Raw genomic sequence first — 27626 nt, 5'->3', positions numbered from 1 at the left:
CCTGTTTCCTGGAATTTTAATTTCCCTAAATGATTCACACTGTTGTTTCCTGAACTGAGCATTAGACAAATTGCAAGGGATAAAACAGAGAACACATTTAGCACAGCTGAGTCCATCCACTGCCACTGCCCATGGGCCATCCCTGATGAACTCTGATCCTGAATGTTGGAACTGACCAGACAACAAGTCTTCACTGAAATTTCAGTGTTAACTGAACTCTGAAAAACCCTCATGTCCTGAAAATAAAATTTAAAGAAAACCGGATCACAGCAATTTTGTTGTTTGATGGAACATGCTTATTAAATGCTGCAACATTAGCATTTCTGTTCATCTTCTCTCTTTTGGTAGGCCAGGAATTCTTTTTGTCATCCAGAAACCTCTTATTTTTCCTACATAAACACTGATTTATGTGGACAAATACCTTCAAAATATCTATCCTCAGTTTTACTTCTACCACATTTTATTTTGGGAAGTTAATTTTCTATCCTTATAATTCAGACTTCTGCTGAGGAAATCCTCTATAGTGCTTATACTACACTCACACTGAATTTCAAATATCTAAATATTTGTTTTACGTCAATTTAATTTAAAAGCATAAATGCCTACCCTTGGGAAGGCTCCTAGAATTAGTGAGTCTGATATGTAATGTCTATGATTAGAGTAACACACAACTTTAGATTTTACTTCAAAAACTCAAGGTATGTCTGGAAACCAGAATAAATTATGAATATGGTGGATTAGGTTTATTCTTTTACGATGTTATTATCAATCTCAACACCTCTTTTACTTTTTCAAGATGGTAGCTCTACTTGAAATGAAAATTATAATTTATTTATGTTTTCTATAAAAACAAGAGCAAAAATGCATGTCTATAATATAACAATAAAAAGTATATCACTGTGTTTTCCTAATTTTACCAGATGATGATCCACCCCCAGAACTACACAGAAAAACTGAAAAGGTACACTCATATCTATAAAGCTCTTCTGTTTAGAGGGGAAATTAATGTAATTATGGAAATTAAAACAGCAATTGAGAAAAAATCATCACCACTTCTTCTTTCAAATGTATCTTTTTTTTTTTTAATAGTTCCAGACAATGGGTATTTTGCTAAAATTAAGTAATGATTTATTCTGCAGAGAAGAACTTTAGTTGTAGCATTCTTCAGTGATTATACTGACAAAATATTCCCAATATTTGAAGTTTGGTCTGTGAAAGAAACTGAGTATTTGTACAGACTTATTGGGACAGCAAAGCTTCCTGTGAGAGACTATGGGCTCATTTCATAAAATTTCATTTGTTAGTTATCAAAGCATGTTCTCCTTGCCTGATTTATCCCAAATGATACTTCTACAGCAAAATAATTATATTTTCTAGATAGTGTAACGGAGTTATTATTGTGCTTACATGTTCATCCCAGGCATCCCCGGGCCACCTAAAGCGTTGAGTGGGGGTCTCATGGCACCTCCATAGTTCTGCAACGACAACCAAGGGTCAGACTACCACAAAACAAAAAAACAAAACCAAAGAGGAGGGGGAAAGAAAGGACAGCAGGTTAATGATGTCCCCATGGAACTCCTGCCTGCACACGCCAGTGCCTTTCATGCTTTCAGGAGTTCCCTGATTGTTGACTTGAAAACCCGATATTGTTAACCCCATGGAGGAAGGTTTACAAATGACAGAAATAGGCTAAGAATGGTTAAAGTTGTTCCAGAAGGAATTATTTACACATGCTGAGGACAACCTGATGGCCAGCAAAGAAAGTTTTATAATTAATTCGACTTTTAAACAAAGGGAGTTGAAAACCAAAAATCTGGTCTAAGGTTCTGAGGTTTCTATATTATGGAAGTCAATTTGTAGTCTCTTAAATTAGGTTTTGTTATGCTTGTATAAAATTATACCATGTGATATAACTTTAATAACATACAGCATAATCATTACATCTCTCTTCCAATTATTCCATTCTAATAAATCATAGAATCCCATAATGGTTTGTGTTGGAAGGGACCTTAAAGACCACCCAGTTGCAACCACCTGGGCAGGGACACCTTCCACTAAGCCAGGTTTACAATAATCAATATCAAGAGTATTTCATATGATACTTAATATCACAGCAATGCTAATAAATTAATTACCTGATGCCCATAAAGCCTGAGTTTCTGCCCTGATATCGTGACAGAAGTTGAACTCTACTACTTACACAAAAATGTGAACTATGCCTGGTTTTATTCAGTGGGATACAAGAGAATAGTCTGTCCCACCTCACACTCTAACTTTTAACTATAATTACAGCTACTGCTAAACAAATATACTCCTTTGCCCTAAAATAAGAGCACTCCCATTTATAGAATGATTTGTGAACTTAAGCTTGGTGTACGTTACCTTGTAAGAGGGATTTTGGCACAAGAAAGGAGAAACTTACAAAACCACTGGATTTTAAGCAACAGCAAAAATGGAAAAATTATCCTCATAAAAAAACTGGCATGAGATTTGCCTGCTGTGTGACTAATGGTGCTGCATAAAGGATCAGCTCCATCTCATATGGCAGGACAGTAAAGCTTGCCCTTCTATCTCCAAAAATGGTAAATGTATTTCAGTGCTACAGAAAAAATTGATAAATGTATTTAATAATGTTTTGTTGGTCACACAGCAGATGTGCAGAACTGCACAACTGGTTTGTACCAAGAAAACCCAAAATTGTAGAGACAGTTATGGACAGAACTGGAAAGGCAAAGCTATTAAATCATTAAAAATGTAGCTGTTATTCAAACAAGAAGCCACAAGAGATTATCTGAAACGGGGAAGTGAAAACGCCAAGTGTAGGCACAACAAGCACACTGTGAAACAAAACACTGGCAGCACCAACATGAAACACCACCACCTACACTTTCCCTCACTGAGAGTGCTGACAAAATGCAGAACAGTATTTTGGGTTTGTGTTTCAGGTGTGCACCAGAATCATTTGTTTCCTGCCTTGGTCCACTGCTGAAACAGAGCCAAAGATCTGCTCGAGATGGACAAGGGTGAGAAATGGCAACAGGAGAATCTCATTTTACATTAAAACCTCTCCAGCACGCACCAAAAGTTTAGATCAGTAGTGTTTGAAAGAAAAACTTCACAGAATTTCCAGGGGTATTTTTGGTACAAAGAGTTTTCCTAAGTTAGAAGTATTATTCATCCTGATCAGCATAATTATCCATGAGGACGATGAGGAAACACCCTTGGTCTCCCTTACCAATGTCATCTTTGATGAGAACACACTTTTCTGAAATAAGCAAGTGAAGGGATTCCCCTTTTAATTCCAAATCTTAACAAAAATGACAGATTTTTCATTTTGGATTTTGCAGAGTTGCAACTCAGAGCTAAATATTTTTTGTAAAACTGAAAGTTTATTTTAGAAGGGGATTATGAAAACAAATCCTGAGCACCTTCAAGTTACGGAAAGTGAGAGGAATATAAGCATAGGTCTGTCAAGTAAGAATAACCCATTTGTAGAGGGTACCTGTGGTCCTAATGGCACCATTCCCCTCGGAGGAGTCATCCTCTGCATCGGCCCTCCCATGTTTGGATGCCCTGCAATAAAATCACATCACATTAAAAATTACACAATACACAAGCAACTTCTAGCAAAAAAAAAAAAAAGCTTTAAGAGGTAGAGTAGGGTTTGAAATACAGGGAGAAATATGCAAGTTTGTGAGGGTAATAATTTGGAGTGGCTGAACTCACCCTGCTGCCGTGTGGGGTCCATCCCGCTGGGCAGGAGTGGTTGACTTCCAGGGACACCTCCCAGGGCCTGAAGGAAGGGGAACCACAGGGGAAACCATTTAATGCTTAGAAATTTATCTTAAAGACATAACACATATATTTTATTTTTTAATTCCTGTCTGTTTCTTCTGAGCCAAGAGTAATGTGCTTTAATGTCCCCACTTGTTAATCTGCCCTTTGGGTTTGATGAACTAGGGTTAAGGCTCATTTTCACAGGATCTTAACTGAAGTTTGGCCAAGTAGAAAAAAGTTTTTATTAAGGGATCTTCATGGCTGATCCACTGGGTGCTATTTAGCATTCCAAAACACCACCACATTTTCAAGTACAAATGTAAATCACAGAATGAGGAAACCACAGAGTGGTTAGGGTTGGAAGTTACCTTAAAGATAATCTTGTTCCAACTGCCTGCCATGGGCAGGGGCACTTCCCACTAAACCAGGACCAAACTACCACCTCATTTGAGCCTTAAAGCTGCATTACAATAGTTCATTGCTTTCACACACTGCCCATCCACACTGTAACCCAAGTCATGGTAGTGCTGCTAAAAGCAATTCATGAACATGGCATAATGAGAATGAAGCCAGACCTGTTATTCACTGAGATTATGTGATTACATTCCAGCTGTGAACTGAAAATATCACAGTGTGCAGACAAAACAACACTCCTGAAACTAAACCTGCAGGTTGGTAGTGCTTCTACTGAGCATGTCCAGCTCCCAGCTGCCAGGATTTGCAGTGCTCAGGAACACAGAGAATGTGGAACCCAAATACTTGGATAAGGGACTCAAATACCTTTGCTAAGACACTATTTAAATTTCATCCTTTCTGGTGATATTATGCCAAAAATAGAGACAAATTTGTTGACACTGTATCACACGGATATAAAAAATAGCCACAAATGACATTGGGGTATAGTGTGACAAAAAGAAAGGTAGCCCTGGAAGAAAAACACCCATTTCATATATCCTATCAACCTTTCACAATATTGTAAATGACCCAGTTTTCCTCTCAGAGCTCCACTGGCATTTTTCTGTCTCCTTGTCTTTAACTTCTCATCTGTTGATGACTTCCTGCTCCTCTATCTGCACTATGGAGAACTTAAAAATGCAAATGCTCTCTACACTTCCAGAACCATCATGTCACAGATGGGCCACTGATGGTCCCTGCTGACGAACAGCAGCTCATTACTCATCCCTGTCTTGCTGGCAGACGCATCCTTTCGTAGGGGAGAGAGTAAACTGGGAATTCAATGCTTTTATAAAGTCCTCAGAGTGTCTGTAAGAGCCACAGAGTACTTCATGGTATCTGTTTTTCACCAAAAATCTCCATATTTACTGTGAAGTAAATATAATTTGTATGTAGAGGGATTGATGCATTTTACACAGAATTAAGTAAAACAGCAAACACTCACTCTGGAGTGATGAATTCTTACCTGATTGGGTATTCTTAAAGGTGGCCTTGGACCTCCAGGGTACCGAGGGGACATGAAAGGCTGTGGAAAAAAAAAGAAATACTGCTAAATAATTCCACTTAGCTTGTAAATACCACGCTGGGTCATTGTTACACTCACAGCTGGAGTATCCAGTCTAAATAGAGTATTCAGGATATTGTCCCACAGTGTTTAGCAGAATTAAATAAATTTAAAAATTCTTAGCCAATACATCTATCAAGGTATGTTGCTTAGAACTTCATTAAGCAGCTGTGAATGCAGAATATAAGTAACTTAATGCATTACAAGGAAGAATAACAAATCATTCAGATCATATAATCAGACACCTATACTGGAGAAGGGGGGAAGATGGGAACCCTGGAATAGAAAAGTATTCTTGGGAGAATCCAGAGGTAAAGAACAGTATAATAATTCACTAATATTTTTCATTCATTTTTTCATAATAGTGTAAACCACAAAATTTAACCTGTAAGGACACACACTCCAAGTTTTTGTTGCAAATACTTAGAATCTGGTGGTTTCATCAACCCTATAAATTCAGTGCTGCACTCCTCCTATCCCTCCATGTTCACACTCGTCTCTCAAACCCAAATTTATATGCAAATCTGCTGTACCATCCCACCAGGTTCTAAAGCCTCTTGGCTACTCCTGAACTCCCCTACGGCCCATGATCAATGTCAGTCCCCATCAGTCCCCCATGATAAACAAACGGTACTGCCAGCAAACACATCTAACGTCTCTGCTTATTCCATCCCAAAGTGCGACAATAATCCAGAAATCTACAAAGATTAGTGCTAAGTGTGAAAACTACAGGAGAAAGGTACAAACATCTGACTGAACAGATGATGAAGAGGATGGCTTTGGCAGGCAGGGTACCTGTAACTCCAGGAGAAAATAAGGAGCTAAAACTGATTTGACTGAGCACGGGGACAAAAAGACTTATAAAGTCCAGCAACAGCTAAGCAGAGAAAATGCCATCACATCATCAATAATTACTGCTGGAATTTTTCCTATGATCTTGCATAAATAAATTAATGAAACCTTTCACATCCTGGAATCAGATGAAAGCTAAAATAGTATAACCTACATAAACACACACACAAAGTAAGTAGGAGAAAGCAATTAAAAGTACAGAGTGTTTACAAACTGGAGAAGAAAGTTCAATAATAATTGTGAAAAGATTAAAGAAAAGGCACTTGATGTGCTGTAGAAGAGGGAGACTTCTTTGTGCACCATCTGATGGGGAGAATCTCTGATAAGAAAGAAAGAAAGAGAAAAGGACTGTGCATGTGGCCAGGCCCTTGTAAAACAGTAAAAGTGTGAGGAAATCAGAATTTCAACAATTTCTACAAAGGTCAACCAAGCGCAGCCACTCCAGTGAGGACCTTGGGTTTGGATTGCTTCATCCAGCAAACAAAACTCACCTTTCTTTACAGCTCATAAAGGGGAAATCAGAAGTGCCTCTAAACTCAACTGTGTCTTAGAGTAGAACCACACTACTAATATTACGTAATACTATGTGATTTGCAAAAAATCTGATCCTTCCAAGCTTACATGAAGGTTTATATACTGTAAATATTCATTTATCTGTGTATTCCTCTTAAACATGCTTGTGGAAGGGCTTCTGATCTTCAACAAGAGAACCCAGGTGGAACCACCCTCAATAACTAAGAGATTTCAAATAGTTCCTATGGTTTGGCTTACCCCAAAAATTTTACTGCTAAAAACTTAAATATTCTCATTTTTGTCATTTGTACTGAACTTCTTCCTCTCCACCACTAATGTCATGGTTGTCCACAAAAAGGTTCTACCAAGATGTCTCGAGACAACAAAGAAATTCTGTCCAACATTTTAAAGAAAATATTAAATATTAAAGCTTTTCCCTACAGTGGGAACATTTTTTGAAGTCTCCACAAACACATTATTAAGCACCAGGATTCTAGAAGCCATGAAGCAGGAGAAAGTTTGTGACACATGTTTTTTCACTCCCTCCTTTGTCATTAATAAGAGCACTTGACATTTAGTCTCTGAATTAGCTTCTGCTAGCTCTTTGTTAGGAGTTGGTGACACTACCATGGTCTAGGGAGGCTTTACATTTCTTATGACAGGAATCCCTCTCTCACTAACTCTGTCTTGCCCTCCTCTTGCAGCACAAACACTCCAAAACTCAGTGGGTCCAAAATCCTGGTACTAAACCAAAATCAGTGGCCACAGACTTTGAAGTGGTCTCTAAGCACTTGTTTCTGAAGATAAAAATTAATTCATTGCACACTGAAAACTTGGACCCAAACACAATACACCTGTGACCCAAACACAAATGACCGGCCATTCCCCCAAAAACCTCTAAACTAAAACCAACCAACCAACCAACCAACCAACAACCACCACCACCACCACCACAACAAAAAAACCCAACCAAAACCAACAACAACAAAAACCAACCAAACAAAAAAAAACCACAAACAAAACCCCAAAGCAGAACAAAAGTAACCCAAACCAAACTGAAAAATAGGAAAAAACCCCAAACCAAATACCAAACAACGGAAAAAACACAAACAATATGAATAAACCAAAATATCTATGATATGCCACATCTAAGTCATGGATGAGATGGAGATGCCACCAACACACCTACTGACACCAGTATATCATTATTCTTGCCTGCAGGTATGAAATTCAGTAATTTGGCACCACAAAAAGTATCTTCTAGTCTGCCATCAGGCAATTAAGACCAAAGAGAGCAGGAGCTTCTACTTAACTGGGTGAAAATGAAGCCAGAAAGGAAAAACCTTTTGTGTAATCACCACAGAACATTTGTATTTATCAACCTAAAGTGAAAAAAGAAAAACCCAAAAACCTATAAGGAGAAAATAATTAGAATACAAAAAAAAAAAAAATACTAAAATGAGAGAGACTACACAAGCTAAAATCAAGATGTGAAATGCTGACTTTAGTAATCACCTTGCTCTTATCTACGGAATCCTGTAATGTTGAATTCTTAAAGATACTTTAAAAGAGGACAAATTCAAGAACATGAATGATGTGTCAGAAGTTACAGAACTTTTTTGTTATCTTTCTGCTAAAGAACAATCCAACTGTGTACAGGCACAGTAAAGGGTATCTCATAATCTGTGTATTTAATGCAATTTTATGAGTTGTGTGTGCATATACAATGTGAAAGTCTTGTAAAATTCTATTTGTCTTAGTTCACAACACAAGGGGATGAACAGAAAACAAGTTTCTGAGTATGGGTCTTTGAAGAATCAATGTTGCAGCACAGTGGTCTCACTGCCCATGTGTGGGTGGCAGAAAATGTAATTTCACAAAAAAATATCCAGCAGGAAGCTGATGTCATAAAGGCACAGAAGTTGGGATGTTTCTCTGCCAATTCTTACTCTCTCTTAGTTGTTCAGGCAGCTACAAAATATGGTGTGGTTTAGTTTTCATCTTTACCTAACAGTGGTGGAACAAAGGATTTAAAAAATGGTGTTCTACTAAGCATAGCAGATTTCAATAAATCTATTCTGATTTTGAATTTACTTCCCTTCCAGAAGCTGGAATTACTTCCAGACATGGGTGTTTTTTGCATTGACATTCTTATCTTTTCTTTTGCTCTCATATCCTTACCTTTATCAATCATATTTTCATTCATGTAAACTTGCAACACGTACAATAATCCATGGCCAAATAAATAATCTTGAATATTTAAATTCCTATTGACGTTGACCATAATACTTTTTTTTTTTTAAGCTCAATTATCAAATTGAGATCTATCTCCTCAGATTACATGTTTCAACACACACCCTGAGAGATAGATGATGCTTTTAAAATGAAAAACATCTCTCAGGAGAACAACACACCACAAATTAAAAAACACACAGTGAGACAGAGCTTTAGCACTTGGTATGAAATGGTATTAATTGGTTTGTGTAATTCAGTCACCACTACCAGCACAAACAGTAAACACTACTTATCACTAGAAGCTGAAAATGGAACACAGGCTTCATTTGTACACACTACAACAAATAATTTTAAATTAATTGCGCAGCTACTTGAAGAGCAGATACTGGAATAGGGTTCAAGCTGCCAGAGACAGGGTTTATATCCCATATGGGAATTCTGAAAACGACCCAATCTCTTCCTTTTTTCAGTTAAAGTTCTACATTTTAACAAGTGAAACAAGCCAAAAATCTTCGTTATCCTCTCCCCCGTTAAAAAATGAATTTACCAAGTTACACATTCTGTCTGTGAAAATACAACTAACCTTCACCTTTTTTGTTTTCAAGTTCTACTCCTGGTTAAAAGGTTTGGTATTACAGTATTATTATTATTATTATTATTATTATTATTACTTCTCCTCTTCCTTTACTTCTCCTCCTCCTCCTCTTTTCCATCCAAATGATAAAAAATAAGACTGCTGGATATTTTTATTTAATTTTCTTATTAGGTTATCTATCTATCTATCTATCTATCTATCTATCTATCTATGAATGATGTAACTCCTTAAGACTCCTATATTTTAGAAAATGCTTTCGAGGTGTTTTACAACTACTACTTCCATCTGAAATGGAAATTTAAACCCCTCTCAGAGGAATGGAGTTTGAACTCCTGAAAAGGACCAGTGGAGAACTTTTCACCGTGGGTTTTTTGTTTTGTTTTGTGGTTGTTTGTTTTTTTTGTGCAATCTCCATCAGCAGAACAGTCACCACAGTGTTAAAGACACTTGTCATTAACACATTTTTAATTCTAACCAAGACTAAACTCAATTAGCTCCCAAAACTACACATTCTGAGATCAGATCAGTGCAAACATGTAACTTACCCTCTGTGAGGCTGGGACAGGCCATCACCAATCTGAACCAGAAGTTGTTTTCCTATTCGACTGCATTTTACTGTTAATTACACTGCTAATTACAGTACCCTTCTTGGCCTGCTCTGCTCCCCCAGTGGCAACCACAGTTTTAGAGGGCTTTGGTTTGTATTTTACTGAAGCATTTCAGCAGAGAAATTTGGGTTATATACTACTCATCTTGCAATCTACCAGTGCAAACCAAACTAGCTGGTTTTAACTCTGCTATTTTCCACAAAATTGTGTTTTCTCAGCACTCACACAGGATTTCTGTCTATGTTGGCCTTTCCTGATGACCAAACCTACTACTATGAGCAAGTTCTTCTCTGTCCTTCTGAAAAAGATCCCTTAGAAAATTCATTCCCATATTTATAGTTTTCCAAGTCAGAATGACAACCTATGAACAGCAACAAGAAGAGGTAAGAGGTCTAATTTAATTCAGAGTATAGAGCAAAATTAGTATTTTTTTCCTGAACTGAAAAGCCTTCAAGAGACATTTGAACTTCCACATCTCAAATTCCAAGTTACAGCAATGCCAGCATTTCAAACAAATTCCATGATTTATCCCTTGTCAAGAAATGCAGGAGTTTATATATTGCAATATTCTTCCACCACATGGAAGAATATTGCAATATATACCTTGTTAGGTATAGAAAAATGAAGAAACAAAACCTTATTTAAAAGAAACAAACCTAAAGCCAGGTGTGCTCTTACATGATCTTTAGGAATTGATAATCTTTAGGAATTGCACGGTGATTACACCTGTCTCACTTTATGGGAAACATCATTATCTCATGCTCAAGATTTAGTAACTGAGAGATGAAGTGGCCAAGTTCTGCACGAGACTTAAAGGAATTTTTGAAAGAAATGCAAGTTTTAGAAGGGTTATTATTATCTACATGCACCTTAAACCAAGTTAATATTTTTATTTTAATTTTTAATAAATGCAAATACTACAGAAAATACAGTATTTCAAACCTGTCAAGCCAGAACATCCCAAGATGTATCAAATTTAAAAATAAAAAAACCCTGCATTTTCAAAATTTAGACAACACACAGACAGACCACTTGAGCTTGAGAAAGCACTTCCTTAAATTTAGTGAACCTGATTGTGATACACGATTGATCTTTTGGAGCAGCTTTGACAATGACAAGTTGAGGTTTGTTACTCCTGCTTTTGCATTTAATAAATAAAACATTCCAAAGCACTGTCATCCCTTTTGGCTTCCAACCCAAGCACTTGTGGCTCCTGCAAAAAGTGAGATTATGACAGGAACTGAACCAACCTCAGCAGAGAGGAGCATCACTCACAAACAACAACCCTTCCCCTGCTCTCTCCAGCACCACTTCAGCAGCAAATACAAGACTAATTCTCATGTATGGTCACTAGCCTTAGATTTCTAAGATTTATCTTACAGAGAATTTCAATTTTCAGGCTGAAATTACAAAGCTGAGAACAGACCTCCTGGGAAGATGACTTGTGCCCTCTACTGCTGGAAGGGGAGGTGGGGGCTCACAGCTGATTTAGCTGCTCAAGCTGAGCAGTTTTAATTTGTTCCAACAGTTACGAGCAGTAAAACCATTACCACAACTGCAGGAAAGAATTATCGAAGCCAGCAGATGTTGGGTATCTTTATCTCTTTAAAGATGACTTTACTCCTTGTATTTTAGAGAAAAACCATCACACACACATAAAAAAGACAAAAAAATCTTGCCAAATGATAATACCCTCTCACATAGTCTAAGAAGTCATAATATTAAAAATTGGATACTTTAAAATGCAGCATGATACTAGTGAGGACAAAAATGCACAGATCCAAATTCTGCAAAAATCAGGCATACCAATATTATTATGTACTTGGGTATTCCCAGTCTGATACACTGAGCTGGATGCAGTTACAAACAATGGAGATGCCAAAAATAAAATAAAATTCTTCTTACCATCTATAATTACATAAACCCAGGGTGAAAAAAAAAAATCTTTAAATTCTATTCACAGCTTCTGAAGGCCTACCAAAGCTGCTATCTTTGCCCACAAGCTGTGTTTGTAGGTTTGGTGATGTTTCATTCTTTTGTAACAGTATTTTCACAATATCCAGGATGCTTTTCAAAGTTTCTGGGACTTTACTGTCCCTGCTCTGCTCATAATTCTTAAAACTGTTCACTCCTTCACCTGCAACTGCCCCATTTGCTCCACTGGAACTGAGGCTGGGAGTGGATATGTGCCAAATCCAGCTAATTCTGCAGTTGTGTCCCAGTTCGTTTCAAGGATTTTAGCTTTAAAAGAAAAAAGGCATAGGCGATGCTGCAAAAATTGGGAAAACATGAAGGTCAGCACTCAAGAGGTGAATGATGGACCAGGATCTGAGGACAGTGACGTGTTTCTGTTTGAAACTGTATTTTGAAGTTGAGTTTTTCCGTATTTTGAAGACAAAATACGGAGAAACTCCTGGAAAACCAGGAAACTTCTTGAGTGTTAAAGGGAAGACAAGAGTTGGAACAGATCACAGGGGGTTAAAAATAAACAAAATGTTTTTAAACATTTGGAAACAGGAATCCTCACCCCTTGCACAGACAACGATCCCTTCTGTGGACAATTCACTCCAAAATGATTTTAAAGGGGTGCTGGAGGACTCCTCCCTTCTCATCTTCCCTACTGCAACTGTTTTCATCAAATGCTGCATTTACTGAGTCTGTAACAGCAGCTTTATTGTTTAAAAGTGCATCATGCCATGACTTCACTGTAAATATTGTCAGTGTTAAGTGTGAGGTAAAACAGAACATCACAGAGGTGTTTTACAGCCTTACACTGCAGCTTAGAAACCTCTCTCCTTTACATAGGTAAGTAGTTCACTATTTCTGTTTCAAAATGTAAGAGATATATGTTACTGATTTTTTAATTCACTGACTTTGCTTATTACCACTATCTAAATGTTTAACTTTACATATATTTCTTTTTTTCTATATATATTTATATATTTATGTATTTATATAAATAGTAATGCTAGGTAGAAAGATAAATGGAAGAGTCCTTTCTGCTTATGTGCCTCATGTAATGATGCTCTCCTGAAGCATTATGTCAGTTCTACTATGACAAACAAGGTGAAAAATAATACTTTAGAATAACATGGATTGAGCTAAAACGAGGATGAACAGCTGCCACTAGATGGCAAGACAGGCTCACAGTAATTTAGAGGGCTTGGTTTGGTCTGTTTTGGGTGGTTTTTTCCCCTTTATATAAGAGGAATATGTAACATTTGTATTTCAAACGTGGTGTCGACACTTCTTTCCCATGACATTCCAAGTTTATCTGATGATCTTAAATTGGTGAATGAGGCAAACCACTTGAAAATCCCTTTAGAAAACACAGGCACCATGGAAATAATGTTTAGTGGGTAAACTCATTTAGAACAAATTTTAACAGATTTGCTGAAAAATTAGTGAGTTTAAAACAAAAAGTATGTGAAAAGGTATAGACAGTGGTAAACTTCACTTTCAACAAAATTACCAAACTAAACAAGTGGACTGTCAATTTATAAAACAACCTGCTTCCCCCTACAGTCTTTAAGGTCCCTTCCACACTTAAAAGGCTACTCTGTTTTCAAGTTAGCATTTAGGCGTGCTAAAACTGGAAAATTAACTAAAAGGCAAATAAAATCCTGAGAAATCAATACTTTCCATTCTTTTTAAAAATTCAAAATACTTCAGTGAAAGCACACCCTGAAACTTATCTCTGGCCTCTGTTTATTTCCTTACTAAGACGAATATTGCCCACAAAGATCAAAGAAATAATTATTTATTTTATTTATAATATAACTATATATACTGTAGCTATATATATCTCTCAATATATACAATTAAATATGTAGTTATATTCTGAAAAAACCCAAATGTAACTTTTCTCAAGTGTTTTAGCCAACTTTGAAATATCAATGAAGGGATGGATGTAAACAGGTCAGGACCTGAAGAGCACCAGTTTGCACCTGCAGGACTGGATGTGAAAGTATGAGAGTCTTTGAACTCTATGACCAAATCCTCTCTGATCACAGGTGAAAGATTTTAACTCACTGCAAATGAGTTTTTAGAGCCTCGTGTAAAGCTCTGGTTGGCGACAATTTATGCATCTACTAACACCCAGATCCAAAGGTAATTATTTATTACAATTTTATTCAGTTTTTCAGTTGCCCCATGTCAGGATCAGGCTACAAAGAGAGGAACGCAGACCAGGTCATGTTGATCTCTGTGGCTAGACATAAGAAGAAACTTACAAATAACACAGACTAAAAAATGTCTAAAAAATTACACAGAAAATTTCCCAAATGACTTTATTTTACTAACACAGTAGCAAAGTGCCTTCCTCACACCTGAGCTCCATAGACAGGAAGTGGTCCAAGGGAAAACTGCTAAAATGATTTCCAGACTCAGATCAGAGTTAGATGAGCATTTCATAAACACGTAATGTCATCTTAACCTTATGCAGTGTAATATAGTTTTACGATTTATGTTGCCCAAGTAACTGTTTGGGCTCTCCTAGAACTAATGCCTTCACTGCTCCTGTAGTCCCACACATTCAAGTTTTGCTGCTAATGAACCAAGAACAGTCTCAGTTATTGTATCACACCTGTTTATTTCCAGAGTCTCACTACTGTACAGACTAAAAGAAGATGAGGGCAAAAAATACACACTTGTGACATTAAAGCACATACAAAGGAGGAGGAAACTGAGGCACATCCTACCTCCACCACATAAACTTGTTTTCTTGACTTCTCAAATGTCACTGATATTGTAAACAATTCTCTTTTTTTTTTTTTTTTTTTTTGAACTAAAAAAGCCTTTAACTTCTTCAACTGAAGAAGTCATTTAGTTGAAAACAGCAGTGTTCAATTCCACCACCTTCCCTTCACTGTATCATTGTTTCGGACTGTCAGCACTGTAGTGGCCATCATCCATCACCTGAACTGAAGTATAAAAGTACAGGTACACACAGACACAAGAAAAATTCAGCTGATGGCTTCAGAAACTACACCTCTGTGGACCAGGCAAGAAATGCCTGAGGTTGCTAATTAACTTCAGTGCTGGTGGTCTAAATATGCAAGAAAACCTCGCTTTACAAAGAGCAGAGTTTTACCACACACTGTCTGAGAAACCATAATTCTCCCTTATTTAGCTACCTCCATCTGCTACACTAACACACTATGTTATTTTATAAAATTAAAATATATTTATTTTCTTAAAAAAAAAAAGAAAAATATTTATTTTATTAAAAAAAAACCCCAAAGTTCTCAGAAATGTTAATGGTCATCAGAGCCAGCCATAAGGGAGCCCCAGTAACGATCCTTTGTTTGCAGCACAGTCCCCATCTGGACTTCCATGTTCCCCTGACCTGTCTGATAAGAAGCCACTGCAGCAGCAATGACTTCCAGTTTGGTTACATCACTATGAGTGGTTTATGACCACTTGAAACACAGTTTCAGTGCAAAACCAAAAGAAAAGCAATTACTCTAAATCATCTGAGCTCTCCAAGCAGAGCTGGGCAGCAGTGGCTGTCGAAAGCTTCAGCTTAGGCCAATCCAAACAACTCATGAAAGCAACAAAAGGCATCCTTATCATTCCAGGATGACCTTCTAGATAAATTTTAGGTTAAAAGAAGTTGAAGTGCTACAACGCTTTTGTAGTGCAAAGTCTCAGAGAACTAAATATAGACATAAGCACCACTCTCTGCTCTCCCCGTAATCTTCCCTCTCCCGAAGAACAAAATTGTTTGCTTTCATCATCCAAGAGGGAGCTGCAGGTCTGAACTGCAAACTCCTGGTGAAAGAGGACTGGAGTTTGTCAGTACTCAGATCAAGGCACATGAAGATGTTTTCTGTGGTTTGGTTGACCTCAGGACCAGCTGGGACCAGAGAAATGGCAAGGAGAGAACAGAAAAATGCACTGCCTAATTAAAGGTGTACAAGGAAAACAGTACCTACGAAGGAAGTAGGAAGTTTTCGTCATGAGTTTCCCTGTCTAGCTTGTGATTTCACCTGTGTTTCAGGGCAGCAGATGATGTTCCCCAATTTTCAGGTTTCACAGGCAGAGCTGTGTCTGCCAATACATTTTCTTGTCAGATGAATTGACCTTGGTGAGACTCAGCTCCCACTGAGGGTTTCGCAATCTGGTATTAAACTGCTGCCTGACAACACTCACTCCAACACCACCACACCTTGTCAGGGGCTGTCTGCGTTCATCAGCTTTACACACACCTTACAGTTTCCAGCACACTGGGATGTAAATGACTGGATTTTGGCTCAGCTCCCAATTCTTTGGTGGGATTGCTCCCAACCATATCGATACACCCACTATCAAATCCGCACTTGGATTTACAAACCTACGCGTATTCTTAAGAAGATGACTGCAGCAAAAATTAATAATCTTTAAAAAAAAAAAAAAAGGTTAATTTTCAATCCCAGGCCTTGCAAAAAGAGCAGGCTGTTGTTGTGGCTTCAAGTAAGACTCAAGTCAGATACTGGCAGACAAGGAAATTTTACCCACACTTAACTTTCTGTCATCTTGTCTTTCTGACATCTTTAAAAGATCTAGAGTGGCTGGAAGTCTTTTCATGCTTCTAAAAACAAAACTCCCACATCCTCCTTCTGTAAAACCTTTAAAATAGTTACTCTCTCCTCTGCACTTCACATACTTGTGCTATTGGTGCCCCTTCCTCCACTTAATTGTCATCCCAGACAGTAACAGAAAAAAAATTAATTCCTTTGACATCACAACTGGAGTGGGTGACTGAAGTAAAAAAAAAAAAGAAAGAAAAAAAAAGCAAAGTATTGATACACTCTAAAAAGTAAGATAAAACTGTGTGTTAAAAAAATATACCTAACCAGCTGTTGAAAGCAGGAAAAGTAGAAATAAATTAATTAATCAGTTCTACCAGCTCCTGAGGATTTTGTGACTGGCAGTAGTCAGATATTTTCCACTTCACTTGCATGTATCTTCTCATTCACATATCAAAAATCATGCCCGAGTTTGCCAATGTGGAGAAAACGAAGGGAGTTTTGGTGAAGAGGAGACACAACCTCACCCCAGGAGAAGTCCAGACTCAGATTACAAGTATCAGGTTGACCCAGCATTAAAAGATGCCATTTTTTCCACCATAATATTCTGCACTATCAATGCTCGAAATCCTCACTGGGTGTTTAGTTTCACTGATGACAAAACATAATAAAAGCAACACATGGTATAAATCCTGGACTTGTTTTTTTGGGCACTGGGGTTGGCATCTTCAACATGCAAGGAGATGCCCAATGGGATACTATTAATTGCCCGGGCTTAATTCCCACTGAAGCCTGAAGACCTCAGAGATCTGGCCTGTGGCTTAGCACAGAGCTGAATACAACCAACAACCTTCTCACTTTAAAATTTCCATGTAATGTCATGTATATTATCATAAGAAATTATTTTAATATTATACTCACTCAAGTATTTTCAATCTCTACTAATAAAATGGCACCGTTTCTTGTTCTTGAGAGGAGTTGTGCTGTACTATTTCATAAACTACAGTCAGGTCCCTTCCTTTCCACCTATTCACTCTTGTTTAAAATAAACTCAAATATTGCACCATATAGTGAGACATAGTTTAGGAAAGAACCTTTTCTACAGACTTGCAAACAGTATTACAGAGGATGTGCTATCCTGAAATGCCTGTAATCGTAATTTTTTCTGAATACCTGAAAAAACCCCGGTGGTACAGGACCTACTGGCATGCCATCTCCTGGGGGAATGTTTCCTAGCACTGGACTGGGAGCTGCTGCAGCACTCTGAAAAGAACAAAGGGAAAATAAACCTTTGTCATTGCATTGGTAGGCATTAAACCCCCCGCCCCAAAAAAACCCCAAAACCTCACCAAAGCGCAGAAAGTAATTCTCTGGATATGTCATTTTGTCATTGTTTCATCTGAAGCTGAATTAAAATTGTTTAGTTTCGCCTATACAAGTATCATGATTTGTAAAAATAACAAATGAGGGGAAGGATGCCAGAGGCTGCATGCATCCATTAAATAGATTGACTAAATTTTTTTGAAATATTGTACCTGAGTGTGACTACATACACAACTGTGAGTGCAACTTGCACACTTTCTCTCGTATTACGTGCATAAACAGCCTCACACATGCACAAGGATACACATACAGCATAAACTAAGTAATTTATGTATTTTATCAATGATTTTCAAGCACTCTAATTTCATCAGACTGTAATACTTCCTCAAAACAACAAGCTCCAAAACAGGATTCTGGAACAAACAGCACAAGAAGGGATGCTCATGATTCTGCTGGTAATGCCTATGGATTTTACCAACCCCAAAAATAAACACCATGACAAATTAGAAGAATTTCGGTTATGTTTTTGGAAGGGAAAAGAAAAAAGGGATTTCTAAGGAGTGAATCAGAGGATGAAATTAGTTACCTTTGCAAATCCTTCAGCTGGAATAAGCAAGTAAAGAATATTGCTCCTGGCAATTTACAAAGCAGGAGATTGTCACACAAAAAGCAAAGCCAAACTGTTTCTGTTGTCATGTGTTGGAACTTCAATTACTTTTAATTTCAAGCAGTCTTCCTTCCTGAAATGTGTTTCTGTAGGGCATGAGGCTGAAACACCTATAAAGGCTTGAAAATCTCCTGTGAAAGTACTCCAGCCCACAAAATGCACCCTGAGCCACTGGTAGGTTACTAATGACCCGCCAATACCTGCCCTGCAGAACACACATGGTTGATGCTTATTAAATTATCACCCCACTTATTGTGTGCTTACACTTTATGTCCAAAAGATGCAGATATGGAAATCCAGGTGTTTGGTACACTACCTAGGAAACTAAGGAATAGTGCTGGAAAGATCTGAAAACTGGCACAAAGGAGGGCTGACCTTTTGAAACCAAGCAAAAAGCAAATATTCTGTTAATTACCACAGATTTATTTCTTTTTCAATGGCTTAAACTGTGTTTTAGAGTCAAAGTTATGAGTAACTAGCAGCAGCATATTTAGCATCCAAGCTGACTGGATTCCATTCCAAGTTGTTTGGAAAAGTCTAGAAATACCACTTAAATGTAAAACCTGCAGAAAGTGCTGGCTTTCAATATGAGTGTAAGGCTTTGATTCATTAAAAAGCCTGTAATAAAAAAACTTATGCATGGATCGGTGTTAAAACACTGTATAATTGCAACTGACAAGAGAAAGTCAGCTAGGTGAATTTCGTATAGCAAGTACTTTGCAATCATAATACACTCCTTATGAGAGAGACCACCACAAACCAAACAAACGGTGGAGCTGTGGCAAATAAATGTGGTTCTCCAAGAGGAACGGCCATTCATGTCCAAGAGTTGCTTTCAGATTATCTCCATTTCCAAAGGAAAACAGAATAGAAAGTTTTTAGGGTTGGTTTGTTGGGTTTATTTTAAGCAAAATACGACCTGTTTAAGCTGAGCATCAGGCAACCATGTCCAATAAAACCATGACAGGCACAGTTTGAGTGAAGTATGTTGCATGTTATTTCTGTACGTGCAAGTTTTCTAGGTGAAGGATGACAGCAGTGGCATCACTGATGGAGAAAAATGTTAAAAGCCTGCACATTTTAAAATGTCCAGCAGAGCCTGTGCTGCAGTCCCTGACCAGGAAGGAGTAGCCCATTAAAGGGCACTAATAAAGATGAGCCTTATTACAGCATCACATCTCCCTGCACTGCAATTCCTGATTGTCCCTGTGCTGCCCAAGCTGAGCCTACCTCTGATGGCCTTGGAATGTGCACTGTGGGATGTCCAGTGGAGCACAAAGCATTGGAACAGAATCCAACAAATCACTGGACAAACATGTCCCAGCAGGTTGAGGTCTCTGTTAGAAGGGAACAACCTCTGGGCATGCAGAGCTCCCACAGGGATATAGGGACCTGCCCCTGATGAGTTCATGCTCTTCCTCACTTAGAAAACAACTTTAAAAAAGTAAAATGGCAAAATATACTCAGTACTTTAAAAAACAGAGAAAGAAATAACGATTATTCCAAAACAGGGGGTGAAAAGGATTACAGTTATAACTGTTAGCCATTAAATGTCCTAAGACGACCTTATAAGAAATATACCTAAAAATAACATTTTCATAATTGTCTCAATTGAAGTGGGTTTTTCAGAATTTTAAATTTGGGGTGGTTTTTTTTCCTTTTTTTTTTTGAATTTGCCATAGCACTGATCCCGGAGGAACACAGCTCTGACCCCTGGTGAATTCACAGGGATTCCCTGGGAGATACTGCATTGTGTTGGGTTTAATTATTTGTTTACCAGGTTATTTGAGACTTGATTACACCATGCAGTTCACAGACACTTGATCAAAACCTTCTCTTCCCTGTATTTCTGAGTGGGAGGGAGGACAGGACAAGGCCATAACAGCAGGTCAGTTGTACTGACATTTCTGGTGCTACTTAATAATTGCTAGAATTCTGTAGTTGCAAAAATTTTGCCACAGTCCAGTCTCGGGTGTTACAGAAACTTCCATTTCCCCCCTTCATTATGCAATGTACTGTGGGTTTTTTTCAGTTTTCATGTTTCCCTGGGATTTTCTTCCCTGACAGGCAATGAAGTCCCAAAATCAGAAATAAAGTATTTTCAGTATTGTAGGTACATTACACTTTCTCCCTTGTGCTAAATAATGCCTCTTTTAAGAACTTATACCATATAGATCAATAAACAAACCTGCAACTGCTGTATGGAAATATTCTTATTTATTCTATCCTGATGAATTATTCAGTTCTTTTTTCACAGTCCCACAGCAAACCATGGCTTTCGTTTGCATGCCTTACAAGTTGTTCATCATTTATAACTTCATTAGTTTGACATTTTAAATTTTTGCAATTTGTTTCCCTTCTTTCCATAAAATGATGAAATAGGAAAATTTAAATGGTATAATCTTTTTGTACAGTATCTTATCTCCTTAAAAATGGAAAACTTTATTTGCTTTTGTAGCTAAAATACAGAATTTGTAAAATTTACAATTATTAATTAAAATGGTGTGCTTGAATGAAAGTTATTGTGGTCACTCCTTGCTCTACCCAAGCTACTCTCCACAATGCTTAAGTAGATGAATATATTAAAAAATAAAACCAGATATGGTTTAGGGTGGATTTTACAATACGGAAATCGACGATAAATAAAAAACAGAATCATTTGGCTACTTCATTAGTACAGTATCTAAAGTATAAAAATCCAGAGAGAAGTCTGCAAGATACAGGTCATTTTTGAGGCCATCACAAGAAGTTCTTTATGATGGAAGCTCCCAGAAGAATTTGATTTGAAACCAAAGAATGCTACAAAAAATGTCTTGAACTTACAGAAATCCTTATCTGGCTCATTCTTTGATCAGGGCATTTAATTCCAGGTAATTTGCCTACAGTAAGATATCCTCATTTTTATCCCCTGTTAGCAGTTTTTCACATGTTACTAAATTTGTCCAGTCAAGTGAGAGTTCTGTTTTTAAGAAGTCTGACTGAAGAAAAATGATGACATCTACTTGATGATGGAGAAGTTGGACCCTATACGTAAAAATTATTATGGCCACTGCTGGCCACTCAATTCATCATCCAACCCTCCACAAACCTCCTAAACCAGCCCTACATCCATATTTCTAACTTACTAGCTGTTATCCTAAAAAATAACTTCTAATTCACAGTACTTCATGCCCTCTCCACTTACTGCAAACAAACAGGAAACTAACTGAACAGACACAGACATGATTAATTCAGTTGTATCACATTTTACTGAGTATTTTTGATACAACTATGTTGTCTTCTTTAGGAGAGCACTTTAAAAACTGCAGTTTCTCCTTTTTTTCCTAAGGACAAAGAGTAAATATTCAGTATTACGTTTTCAAGTTCATTAATTTAGGAAATGATGGGAATTAAGGAATTTAAAGCTAGGGGTTTTTTTCCTCTAGAAAGACAAATGATGGATGATTACTATTTCTAATCATATTTACCACTTGCTTAATTTCTGATCATTGACAGCTTTGAAGTGCCAGACATACTGTAGTCAATATTGTAAAAAAAAAAAAAAAAAAAAAAAGGCAAATTTCCATTTGTAAACACTTCAACTTGTAACTTGTCAAGTGTTTCTAAGCCATCAGCCAGTTACTGTAATAGTCCTTCACTATTTTTACCTACCACAAGTTAGAGAAAAGAGTACCAAGAGGAACTTCAATGAATAACCACTAGAAACCTCATTTTCTTCAATATAGAACACAAAAGTACTCATCACTCTGTACAAAAAAATAAATTAAATTTAAAAAAAAAAAATTTAAACAAGCTTCCATTCCTTTTACAAAGCCTCTGAACACTGAGCTGTACACAAAAGAGCCATAAAATGAGTGGCCTTGGTTTACTCAAAATTGAATTGTAAGGTTGTGCCCAAAAAGGTGAATTCATCACACTGAAAGAAGCGAGTAATTACAAAGATCTTGATCACAAGGCCTAATTAAACCTTGGCGCAGCTCCACTGCTATGCATTTGTCTAAACTTTGTAATTCTGTTGTGTAACAAGAAGGCATTCACATGACAGCAGCAGTCTGAGAAGTGTAATTGTGGAAGGTCATTCCTTGTAAATTCTCAGTTCTCCTCAAACTGCAGCTTCTTATGGTTTGATGGGGACTCTGGCATTGTATTTCCGCCCATCGCATCTTACACATTATTATGAGTGATAAAGAATAATAATGCAATCAATGTAGATGAAAAAAATCACACATAATCGTTTTTTTGGGTAAAAAAAAAAAAGAGTTGCACCAGGAGAGCTCTTCACTTAAGGAAGAACAGACCTGTTAATGTTGATGGTACACTCTGGGACTCCATCCCTTCTCCTTTCCAAAGAAATCTACCCCCAAAACAAACTCACTCTGAGCAAATCCTCCCCATATCTGAGGCAGGATCACACTTTGTCTGACTGTACCCCGGTGCCCAGTGAAATTATATTACAGTGCTGAAAACCAGGTACTGGGTTGAACAGAAATTATCTGTAAGGAAAGCTCTGTCATCAAGGAATAAAAGGACTTCAAATTCTTGTCAAAAGACAGCACTTCAGTCCTGTCTCTCAGCTGCTTGCTTCTTCTTGGATTATTTAGGACATAACTTCCAGACAAAGGTTTTTTTCGTTGTCTGGTTATGGTTATAAGGACAAGTCATTTTAAAAGGAACCTGCATTACTGACTGGAAGTTACTAAGATCAGTATTAGACATAAGTAGCAACAGAATGTTCACTTACAAAAGAGCAAAAATAATTTATGTTTTAAATATGGGATAAAAGTATGAAATTCTTTTGAATTTCTGCCCAATCTTTTTTTTTCCCCCCACAACAGAATTACCCTTAAAAGCAGAATACTGGGCTTTCCCGCTTCTTTATGAAGATTCAAAAAATGATACTTCAGATAATAATTTCTGACTGTGTTCTGTGAGAGCAGCAGTGTTCATTTCAGCTCAGTCCTGTGTTATCCAGGGATGTGTGTTTGGGTACAGGGGGAGCTCTGGGTGCCACCCAGCTGAGGTGCTCCTGCAGCACCATCAGACCCATCAGCAAAAACCACCCTGCTGACAACAAAAGGCACTTAAGGACACCAAACGCTGCTGTCAGAGCTCAGGGCCAAGCTGCAGTGATATTTCAACAAAACGACTTCTCTTCCAGCAGTGACACTGACAACCCTCCCTCCAGCTCCCCCAGGGACTGAGGCATCTCCTATCCCACCGCTTGACAACCACAAAATACTCTGCGTGCTGTCTCGTCCCCAAGATCATGTCTCTGTTGAACCACTGGCAACACAGAATACAGGTTTAACCCTCTGCCTTCCCCTCACCACAAGGAATCTGGGTGGGGATGGGAGATGCTTCTCCTCAAACCAACTTGGCCGGAGTTGTTGGATTTTCATGACCACAACCTGTTACATATATCCCGCTGGATCTTTGAATTCCCAGATACTCACTACGCTCAAGACATGGCATGCTGCACAAAGCAGCACTATGATCACTACTTATCTTTCCCTTCTTTCCAAACACACTCCATTTTTTTTTTTTTGATGCTCTATGGAAAATTCACAGTTGGTACAATTGTGCTAATTGGACTGCTATGACAAGACTATCTTACACCCTGACTTTCTCTAGTAATTAAGTGGTTGGCACAGTGTCTTTTAATCATTTAATTAATCTAATTGTTAAATCCATTTTGTTTTCCAAAGATTTTTGAGATTTCCAGACTGTTTTATTCCAGTTCTCATGCCCCAGCACTCCACACAACAGTCAAGTGCTTTCCCATTTTAGGAATATAGTGATTAATAAGATAAAAGTTTATCTGTATTCTTTGTTCTTTCCAAGTTATGAAACCAATGAAGAAATATGCTGTGAGCTGAAAGACTGAAATTTGATTATGAAATGGAAAGTAGCCCTGTTAAGGGTTATCCTTGGGTTGCCCGGGAGTGATTCAGCAATGCTGGCAATATACACACAACTTCAGGGGAAAACAAAACAAAACAAAACAAAACAAAACAAAACAAAAAAAGCTCCCTAGTAATTCCCTCTCTATTCAAAATGGATTTTTGTCTGCATAAGCAGCTAGCTGGAAAAGTCATATGCACAAACCCCCAACCAAAATTTTCAGAGGGAGATGAACTGCAGAATTTACTTCATGAAGAAACCTCTTCCTCCGCTCAAGAAATTTCATATTTGTGTGTCCTTGTCTGTACATTCATGTCATGAAATTCTTCTTTAAGAACTACTTACTAAAACACCAAATACATATATATCACTGCTTTTCAAGGCTGTGCTCTAAATGTTATTACTCTGCCCCAAAACATGAAAATATGTGATTTCATAATATTGTAATACTGACAGCACACTTCCATAGAGAAAACTTACTGAAGCAGCCATTTGGTGACTTTTTTTTTAACACTGGCTCTATTATTGCTTAAGTTAGTGGCACACAGAACAACACACAGTTTAGAGTTTCTAGCCTGAATTTCATAACTTTAAAACCAGTGTTATTTCTTGTGTATGCAGGTGCTGAAAAATAAATACTTAATTCCATAACAAGTACGTGTTCATTTGAAGAAAAAACATGATAAATTTAAAACTCATGGAAAGCTGTCCTGTAAAGTATCTCATTTTTCTCAAGTTGCCTGAACATCTATCTTTGGATAAATGTAACTTGTTGAGCAGAGAGTTAACACCTCTAAGTGCTAAAACATAATTAGACACTGTGCTTATGAAAACCTAACATTTTCATGCTGGTGTTTATTTGCTATAAAGTAGTTAAATGGAGTAGTCTGTGGGTAACTGGATTACAAAATGGTACCCCAAGGGGTACCAGATTTCAAGAAACTGGCATCCATCCATGCATCCATCCCATCCATCCATCCTCCAGTGACAGCAAAGGAGGGCTCAGTCCTCTAAGGACCGCCTCAGGAAGGCTTTTTGGGATGTCCTGCTGGGAAAAACCCTAAACCCTTCCCTTTCTTTGGGAATTACATGAAAGAAAACAAAACCAGTGATGCCCATGGCTGGCTGAGGATTTGGGCAAGGAGCAAAGACGAAAAACCCTCGAGACTAAACCCTCTCTGTTTCCAAGTTACACGGCAGAACAGGTGAACCCAAGGGGGTGTCTCAGGTGGCTTCTCCATAAAGAACCAATTGTTTTACACCCTTTGGTGTGAAAATCCATAGTGGTGATAATGAGAACTCAACTCTTTCAGGGTTAATTACCTCCTACATCTCTTAAACACATCTTTAATATCTTAATACTTTGCTTTTTTATTCTCATTCCTCTTGATAGGTTGTGCCCACGCAGGCACTGGGAGGATGCTGATCCATGCACAACAATCCAACCTGGTTGGTCCATGGACTACCAGGTCACCCACCAGGAAAACACCAAAACTGGTATTTTTAAATACTTGTGCTATACAGGGAACAAGAAACAAAATTCAGCTGATGTAAGAGTGATCACCAAAACTGCTTCACCATGTAATCTTTCACTGCACTTCATGATAAAAAAGAAAATCAGATAAAACCAGAAATACAGTATGAAAAATTGCCTTAATAAACATTTATACAGGCACAGATTGCAGATAGACACAGATTGGGTTTAAATGTGAATTATTGGTATATGTATCTTCACTGAAAATGCACATACTGCAGAGAAGGAACCTTTATAAAGTAAAGCAAGTATAAACCCCATAATTTATATAAATAAGACAGCACTAACACCAAACCAAACCAAAACAAAAGAAGCATGTTTACCCAAGGTCCCTGACAAAGTCTGGGAGTGCAAGGCTCCCAGTGTCACCTTCGCTTCAGCACCTTGTCCAAGCTGACCTAAAAGACTAGAGACAAATAATCCATATTTCACTGTGTATTAAAAAAACTCTCAGCTAGCATAGAGAGGCTTGCAGAAAGGAAAGTACAGACAGACCCAGTTTAGCTTTGTTAATTTAAAAAAAAAAAAGATCTAAAATGGAGGAGAGCCATGAGACACCCGAGTGCCACCTTAACACCTCCTGGTCTATGGTGCTATTACAAGTTTAAGCTCAGGTTAAAATACAGCAGTCTGAGAACTATGTAATGTACAGGCTGGAAACAAGAGAAAATAAGAATTAAAATAACTTGAAGCATTCTTCCCATTCTAAACTGCAGCAGAGCCATTTCCTCTCTTTTCTTTCCCAGCTCCAGCACATCCTTCTGTTTCTCCTCTCTCTGAGAGAGAAAACCCAGTGATTCCTCAGTTTGAAACAGGGGAGGCTATGACAAAATAAGACCCCCATTTAAAAGAGACAGAGCTCCAGACACGAGGTGTTCTGTCAGTGGGATGAGGAAAACATGGCATTTATTGTGGTTTCCTGAGCAACAGCCAAGGCATAGAACTTTAAACCTCACCTATCCCACCATTTCTTCTTCTTCACTTCCACTTTTTTAAGTCTTCCAACCCCTCAAAGCAACTCTAGGCTTTTCACCCTCCAGGGAATCCAGCCCATCACACAAAAATAAGCAATTTTCTGCAGGTAGAGGGTCCCATGGGAGGGATACCCAGCCTTCCTACAAAAGCTGACAAAACTTAAGTGTCAGGTAACAGTGGATAATTAACTATTACTTCATTTAACTGCTTAATCTACCCTAATAGCCTCAACATAGCAAGTGCTGATGGAAGGACATAGATTTTCAGGATGGTGAGGTTGGTTCTTCTCCAAATTACCTTAAACTTGCCCACCCATGTGCTTGATGTCCCTCATCCCTCAACTTCATGTGAAATGAGCAGCTAACATAATTTTCTTTGTAAGCACCACTCCCAACAGTAATGCACCACTTCATGGAAAGGACTTTCCAGGTTCTGTTTCCAGAAAACAGCCTCTTTTGCTATTCTTTGAGATTGCTATTTGCATGGATTTCTTGCTAATCAAAATCAAATACAATAAAGCCTGTTCTTACTTTCTAAGCACTCCATTTGCTACCTCTTTAAAATGTCTGGAGTATTTAATTCCTATTCAGGTCTGTTTCATCTGCTGTCTGATCAAAA

At 37.8% G+C, this 27626-nt stretch overlaps 1 protein-coding gene across 4 annotated transcripts in view; it reads right to left on the bottom strand.

Moving 5' to 3' along the window:
* The window catches only part of SSBP2 (single stranded DNA binding protein 2), a 132064-nt gene that overhangs the window by 25588 nt on the left and 78850 nt on the right, over positions 1 to 27626 (bottom strand). Inside the window, exons 5-9 of one of the 4 annotated variants that reach the window (XM_050328738.1) lie at positions 17782 to 17871; positions 5198 to 5257; positions 3727 to 3793; positions 3503 to 3573; positions 1408 to 1499 (exon numbers count right to left, since the gene is read on the bottom strand). In XM_050328738.1, the coding sequence (XP_050184695.1) occupies positions 1408 to 1499; positions 3503 to 3573; positions 3727 to 3793; positions 5198 to 5257; positions 17782 to 17871 (380 nt within the window). The remainder of the gene's footprint in view (positions 1 to 1407; positions 1500 to 3502; positions 3574 to 3726; positions 3794 to 5197; positions 5258 to 17781; positions 17872 to 27626) is intronic. The other 3 variants (XM_050328739.1, XM_050328740.1, XM_050328741.1) reach the window with 3 other exon arrangements.

This window comes from Myiozetetes cayanensis, unplaced genomic scaffold, assembly GCF_022539395.1.
Source record: "Myiozetetes cayanensis isolate MyiCay16 unplaced genomic scaffold, myiCay2020 scf4, whole genome shotgun sequence".
NCBI lineage: Eukaryota > Metazoa > Chordata > Aves > Passeriformes > Tyrannidae > Myiozetetes > Myiozetetes cayanensis.
This window is presented reverse-complemented; position numbering and strand designations above follow the sequence as displayed.